Source organism: Parus major, chromosome 20 (assembly GCF_001522545.3).
Source record: "Parus major isolate Abel chromosome 20, Parus_major1.1, whole genome shotgun sequence".
NCBI lineage: Eukaryota > Metazoa > Chordata > Aves > Passeriformes > Paridae > Parus > Parus major.
This window is the reverse complement of record NC_031788.1, coordinates 243,797-251,507: the sequence shown is the minus strand read 5'-3', so window position 1 is coordinate 251,507 and position 7,711 is coordinate 243,797. Positions and strand designations below refer to the sequence as shown.

The 7,711-nt window shown below is 46.4% G+C and overlaps 1 protein-coding gene across 3 annotated transcripts in view; it reads right to left on the bottom strand.

The window, feature by feature from the left end:
* Positions 1–7,388, bottom strand: part of LOC107213308 (rho GTPase-activating protein 39-like) — a 64,459-nt gene extending 57,071 nt beyond the window's left edge. For all 3 annotated transcript variants that reach the window (XM_015647598.1, XM_015647599.2, XM_015647600.3), the window contains exon 1: positions 7,287–7,388. In XM_015647598.1, coding sequence (XP_015503084.1) covers positions 7,287–7,297 — 11 coding nt within the window. In that variant the 5' untranslated portion in view covers positions 7,298–7,388. The remainder of the gene's footprint in view (positions 1–7,286) is intronic.
* Between the last annotated feature and the right edge of the window lie 323 nt (positions 7,389–7,711).

Sequence of the window (7,711 nt, the reverse complement as noted above, 5' to 3'; positions counted from 1 at the left end):
AGGGAGAGGAGAGAGGCAGGCAGGGAGAGAGGCAAGCGGGAAAGCAAGTGGGGAGAAATAAAAAGAAAAAAAGAAAGTGGCAGTGCCCAGCTTCGTTGTACTGTATTCTGAATGGCGAAGTGACAACACAGACACTCTAACCTTAGTTGCAAAAGAGAGCACTTTTTATTCTTCCAGATCTTATTTTATAGACAATTCTGAAATTCCGAGCAGGTCTGAAAAGGTAAAACTCTCATTGGTTATGAAACCAACACATCACCATTATTGGACAATTAGGAACACCATCCCTTGACCATTTCTTGCAAGAAAACAACAAGGCAACAAACAACACCCGCAGAGGTTGTTTTCCTTCTCTAAGGACTGCTTGGATTCCTTCTTATGATTTCCCAGGTCAGAGTGAGAAAGTTGTGTACTTGACTTTCCCACAGGCTCAAGCTAGTGCCTGAAGCCTAAAAATCTCTTATTTGATCACTGTCAGTTCCCATACAGCTTCACCTCCAGACCATCACTATCATTCTTATTTTTTCTGCTTATTGCCATCCCAAAACAGACTTCTCTGGAAGTCTCCAGAGTCTTAAACCTGTATTTCACACTAATTTCAAATTACAGCTTCAGTGAACTTTGTCTGGATTCTCATACCACCGCCAGGCATCTCCTCAGCAGTTTCTAACCCTCTGTATAAAAAGGAGCATATCTGCTTTTCACCATTATTTTCAGAGATTTAAAAACTAATTTAATGAAAATTACTGTAGATTACTTCAGGGGCAAGCTCCCTAATGAGTTTCCAAGCCAACTATTCAATTCTATGGCCATTTGTTCTCTAACTCACGATCGCAGATGAAAGCCCAATGGCAGCACCAACCCAAGCACAAAGTTAGTGCTCTAAGCCCTCTAAGCCCCAATGCTGCTTCCTTCACACTCTTTTTACTGGGCTGATTAAATATAACTCAGCCACATCCCAGCCAGACTATACATTGTATTACAAGGGTATAAATTGCTAAGATAATATACCTCCACATTACAACACGCTAAGCATCTGTCCTCAGGCCTATATTAAACGCTTCTCATGCCAGCTACACTCCAGGTTCTGCACCTCAACTCACAGCCATTTTACCATCTCTCCTTGCTTCACTTCATGTTGATTGGTGATGATCAAGAATTCATAAAACACTTGGAACCTCTCCTCTCACCCTAGCTTAGAGCAATACTTGGAAGGTCCAATAAAAAAGTCCCAAACATAACTACTGGATCTAGGGAGCCAAGAAGAGCTAAACAATGTGGTTGATACACAGCTAGATAGCTGTAGATTATCAAAGGACTATCAAAGAAGCACAATGTACACAAGGAAGAAATGGGTGCAGGCCAGAAGAGGACCAAATGTGGCATTTATCATTTTACAGCAAACTGACCATGTAGAAACTAACACCTGAACCTAAGGTACTATTTAAACACCTACATGTGTTTAAATACACCTTGGTGCCTAGATTACAATGTGACCACTTGCAGTTTACTCCATGTCTGGAAACAACCCTGCACTTGGTATTTTCCACATGGCACCAATAGCATACAGGGGACAAGTCCAGAGTAGATAAGACTATGTGGCAGGGCACAACTGTGCCAGCAGATTAGCTGGGGTGTGAGAAGCAGATGCTGGAGTAGGTGAGGTGGCCAGAACCAGTGAGCAGGCTGGGGTTTCAACAATATATGAGTCAGCCATTCCAGCAGTGCAGAGGAACCTTTCCAGGCAAAACTACACAGCACAGCTCATCCACTGCATTCCCTGGGCCTGTATTTAAGTATTCAGCTATAAAATATCCTGTAAGATTAACTGGCTTTCCTTTTTGACTGAAAATATTTTACACCGATTCATCCTTCTAACCTGAGCTTGTACACAACACATTGCACTGCCTCCGAGTCAGAAAAACCCAGGACATGCATTACACGTAGTTAAAGGGGATTTGCTGAGCTCAGTCTCAGATCATCAGGCAGCATTGTACAGGGATTTTCTTGGTATCACTAGTAATGGAGACAGTAAGCCTCTTTGTTTATTTTTTCCCACATGAATGACACAAGCAAAAACAAGAAAAAAGAGACCTACAGAACAAAGAGGTTATCCCTGCTACAGTGCACCTGGCCCTGGGCTACAAGTTCATGATGTCCACAATGACACAAAATCCCATTATATTGAGTCTTTTCTGTCTCTGTAATAGACTTCCCAGCAAAAAGCAGCAACCTTGTTTACCCAGGTAGGAAACAGCCCCATCTGTCAAAGCAAAGTGCCTTATGGCAGTGTCCCACAGCTGCAAAGTTACACACACAAGTGAACCTAGCACAGGTTTGTGTGGAGGACCCTTCCTGTTTGGCTTGTTTGGTTTTGGTAGATCATAAACCCTGCACCTAAGAAAAAGGTTGGTTTAGAGACACCAAGGACTGTTCTGCTTCAAGCTGAGATAAGAACACACAGCAAGTCTGGGGAGCACAGGGTGCTCCCTGTTCCTCTTCACTTCATCCCATGCCTAAGCACTTGCCATGGAGGAAGGCAAAGAGCAGCAAGAGCTTGGCTCAGGGAGCTGGGCGCAAGCAGAATACAAGAGGGGTAAGAAAATGCACCCTCCTTGTAGAACCAGACATATTTGCCTCTGATGGCTGATGAAGATGTCAGAAAATAATTTCATTAAGATATCTTTGTTTCAGAAGTTCTAGCACTCTGCAGCATAGAGTCCTTGATGGAATTTTCTACAAGATGTAAAGTACAAAGAGACAAGAGAGCCTGAAAAAATATACACTCAGCATCTCCAGCACTTTGGTCTTCCAGTGTGTCTTTTTTAGGAAGAATTTTCTAAAGCTGATATTGTCCAACTCAAATCCCTCCTTTTTGCCTGAAACATGTAAAAGGGGCAGGCCACGTCTCCTTGCCATGCCAACATTTGCCTGGGAATCACAGGTTTTTCACTTTCCCTCTCCCATGCTTTGCTGCAAGCAAACAATCTGGATCTCCAGCATCCTCATTTTAAGTTTTTCAAATATCTCTTGGCTGTGTGAGTTGCATAACCAAAAACGGCAGTTGAAAACGCACAAAGAAAAAATCTTGGGAGAGCAGCTAGAAGATAGTTGACACCAGCTACATTGGAATTTACTGGGCTACACTTAACTGGAAACACAGAACACTTAATCTTTACAACAGTAACCTCAAACTCTTGGAACAGTAATTAGGAGAATATATGCCAAATAATGGTATTTCCATTATCCCATGAGACAACGACCAAGTGCAAAAGGATTTTCTCTTGACCTACAGTGTCTTTTCCAAATGTATGAGCCAGATGGACCTCACAGCTGCTGCTTCAGTTAATACCTTCCTGCCACTCCAAGAACTGACTGCTTTAAGAAACTGTCCAAAGCAGATTACTCTTCCTCATGGAAAGCATAAAACCCATCAAACAGACAGCTTGCTTCAATGGATACTCATGACTGAGCTACTAAAAAGCACAAGAAATTATCTGTTCATCAAAGCTGTCTTTCCTACACATGAATGGCCTTCCTTGGCAAAAGCAGGAATTTAGCATCAAATATGTAAGTAATGACAGCAGAACACAGAAACTTTTTATGAATCCAGTTAAAACCAAATCCCAGTGCCTGTTCCAGAATTGCTTTTTATTACAAATAAGAGACACTTCCTGAACTATTTGAATCTGCCTGGGGGACTTTTTATAGAAACACAAGCGTATACACATCACAACAAGGCGCAAATAATTGCATTCCACTTGGGAAGAACTGACAGGGCCTAAATGGAACATTTCAGTTTCTGACTATTTATTTGCTGAAAGCTTGCAAGCACCTCCTCCTAACTGCATCACCCACTGAGAAAGCCATCTGGGGAGTACAGCAGGAATGGAAACACTGGAAAAGGACACTACAGGGAGGAGGAAACATTCCTTTCCTTTGAACTTCTGATTAGTTTCCATCAGAAAACACTGATGTGTATGAAGGCATTTCCCAAAGACCAGGCTTTATCTTCATAGTCAAGCACTGGAAGGCTTGACTGCCCCTCAGGAGCTAGCTCCAGGCCACGCTGGCTCTTCTGATGGAAGCAGCTTAAAAAGGTTTTGACAATGATGGCAGACAGGACAAACACCTTGTCCTCTACAGCCTGTCTTCTACTTCTGCCAGAAGAGCTACTGGAGGAAAACAAACTCCTGGCTTCACTTAAAGCCAGTCACCTCTAAACCTTTTTATTCCAAGGAAACTGCCCTGGTAAGCTTACCAGCTCAGCAGCATGTTTAGAGGGGCGGTGAAAACAGGAGCAAGCTTATGGCAGAGGTCAGGCTTGATGATAACCTCTCCCACCTGCACTTATTTCCACTGATTTTACAGAGCTAACAGAGACCTTTGCTATCCCAGTTCATTTACTGCCAAGTGAACTTCCACAATCCAGCCCACCCAGGAAAAGGCTCATGAGAAGAGTGGGATGACCTGCTGGGGGGGCATGGGCTTGTCCTGCAGTCAAAGTTAGGTACTGAGAGGATATTTATTCATGGCCTTATTTAAGCCAGCTAAGAAGAGGGTAAACGAGAACAGGACACATGGACCCAGTTCTCAGAGGATGTGGAGAGCTCTACACTGCACAAGAGTGAGGGGCTTGGATGTCCTGCCAAAACCAGCAGACCGCTCTGCTGCAAAGGTAGGGCAGAGTTCAGACACACAGAGCCAGGGCTGGCTGATGAAGTGTCTAAGTTTCACTCATTCCTAAATTAATGTGTTTTTTTTCTAAATTAAACAGCCAAAAACATGCTGCTAAAACAGAAGGTCCAAACTGAAAAGCTTTCTTCTCCATAAGTAAAGTGGCAACCTAGTAGTATCGTTACTAAAGCATTTACCCATCAGGTAATATAGATATTACATATGTGAATTAAAAAAAAAGTTAATGAATATGATTATTTATTAAACAGCATTGCCAGCAGAAAAAAAAACAACCCATAGGCCAAAAAAGTCCTGCAATTGTTTATGCTTTGTTACCTTTAATTACAGAAATAATCCCATTAAAGCTGATTCTATGTATCTAAAGCTCTTCCCACAGTACCTCAACAATGCTAATAATTCTTCCTCCATGCCTCTAAGGTGAAAAAAACCCTTGTTCCCTGGTTTAAAAAACTTTACCTGGTTGCTATCAGACAGTTACCCCAATCCTGTGAAGGCAGGCTAAAAAGAATGGCAAAATGGATTTTAAAAATGCCTCGAAGCTCAGACAGCAATATCATGAAATCCACAAGATTACCCCACAGGCAGCTCACTACAAGAATCCCAGGCTCTCCTTTCATCTTTGCACCATGGCACATTACATTTTTCTAGAAATCAAGTAAATCAGTTGAAGGGGAGGCATTTTTTTGTGTTCCTAAAGCAGAGCAGCACTTGGTGAGCCCTGTTCTGCATGGTATATTACACACAAATGTCTCTCATAAGGATTTCTGCTGCAAATCCAGTCAGGGTCAGGCTGAAAGCAGACTTTTGCATCACAAGGATGACCACAAAATTCTCTGTTACAAAATATATCAGACTTGTGGATTGGGATCTCACTGTGGCTTATATGCTCCCAGCTAAGGCCAACACATCTGCTTCAGCTAGGCAAACCTGCTGTGAATATAGAAGGCACGTGAACAATCTGACCAAAATCCTGGCTTCCAAATCCTTCTATATTCCTATAATCTGCTGTGATCTCAGCATCCCTCCACATAGCCTCCATCCAACTGACACAAAGAGTTGTCTCATCAATCTAGCAAAAACCAAACTCAAAAGCACTAAAGACACAGTCCGTGAGGGATGCAGAAGTAAAACACAGTGAAGTCCAGCACAAGACACACTGTACTCTGCACCAGCTAGTGGAATGATAGCCTCAAATCTGCAGGATTTTGTCAGGTTTTTGAGTTTACCCCAAAATGAGGAACCTACAACCTCAATCTCCAAGCACCTTCGGCTGTCACAAGAAGGGAGGCAGAAGCAGCTGCTGTGCATTGCAAAAGGATAGAATGCTGCTGCACTCATCATTGTGTTCTGGCTGAATTCTGATATTCTAGGGCCATCCTCAACAGGATTTACTATCCCTTGCCAAGATGCTCCTTACCGAATAACTCAAACCCTGGTCTGCTGCAGGAGATGCAGAAGGAATAAGAAATAAAACAACCTCAAATGCAAGAGAAATAAAAAATTATTCCAAACACCTTGCATTTTCAATGAGGCACTGAGCAAAATGCCAGTGCAGCTCTCCCCCAGTCAACGAGAATGTGAAAAGCCAGCTGAAATCTGCTACCCCTGGAGAGAGTTGCACTGCAGGAATTTTAAATCAGTCACGTTTTTAACCTAGGATGAAAAAAACACTGGAAAATCAGCCCAAAAGCAACTGTCATCAGCAACAGCAAGGACGGTGCCTTCGCCAGGTTCTGCACTTTCCTCCTGGCAGAACCAAACTTAGTTTAACTATTTCTGGCCAATGATCCCAGAAGCGGAGACCAGGAGGAATTCTCCTTCAATAGGGTTATTCACTGGAGCCCTAAAATCCGCCTGCGTTTGTCGGAAGCCGGATGCAGCCTGGGAAACTGGCCTGGCTACCTGGCTCTCCATTTTCACTATCAAGAGGCGATCCTAGCTCCCTACCCACTTCCAGGAAAGGACACAACTCTCTCCTGGTCACAGTGCAACGGCCACGTCCGACAGTATTTTCACTATCATTCTGCAAAAGCGCTTATTTTTTAAGCAAAAGTGAGCAAGTTACGGGAGCACCCAGCCCAGTGCCAACGAGCCCGGGCTGGAACAGACACAAAACCATGGTGTGCTCCCGACGAGCCGCCCATCTTCAGAGGTGCGAAGGCACACCCCACAGAGTCCGTCCGGCTGCAGCCTCCGGGAGGCGCCAGGGCCAGGCAGCAGGGACGACTCCGAGCCAGGGCCGGGCCGGGCCGGCTCCGCTCAGCCGAGCTCACGGCCACCCACCTAGCTCGGAGGCCGCAAAGAGCAGAGTCCCGGCCCCAGGCGCCAGCCCCGGCGGGAGCTAGAACGGTGCGAGGGGGAGTTCCACCCACAGAGAGCCCGATGCGGCGGGAGGCGGCCTGGGACTACCGCCCCGCACGAGTCTGACCGCTCGGCTCGGCACGGCACAGCTGCGTTTCACCTGTTGCGTCGGCTTGCCCGGCCCCGCGTCCGCCCGAGCTGGAGGTGGCTCCCGGCCCCAGCCCACTGCCCCAGGGAGCGGCAACACCTCTCTCGCCACTCAACAGGTGCGTGGCGACTACACTCACCTCTCCGCCATGGCCGCTCTGCCCGCGAGCGGGGCAGGATGTGAAACCCGATACCGGCCCCGCCCGGGGGCGGTGCGTCCCGATCCGAGACCCCCGGCCGCTCCCCAGGTCCCTCTGCCGGGAGTTGCTGTGCCGGGACGGGCCGGGCTGGGAGATGCTGGCGGTAGTGGCGGAGCCGCGGGTCGAGGGCAGCCCCTGGCGGCGGGCGCAGCCGCTCCGGAATCCGACTGAGTCCGCCGAGCCCTGGTGTCGCGGAGCTCCGGCCCGAGGGTTGGAAAGAAGGAGAGTGGAAGCGGAACTGGGACATCAGTTTTGGAGCCGCTGAAGCCTTATTTGAGCTACAGGTCAGTGGCAAAAGTCAGCGGTCGTGACCCGTTTTGTGGGGGAAACCGTTCTCAGGCAGGTCACATCCCGCCCTTACCTTG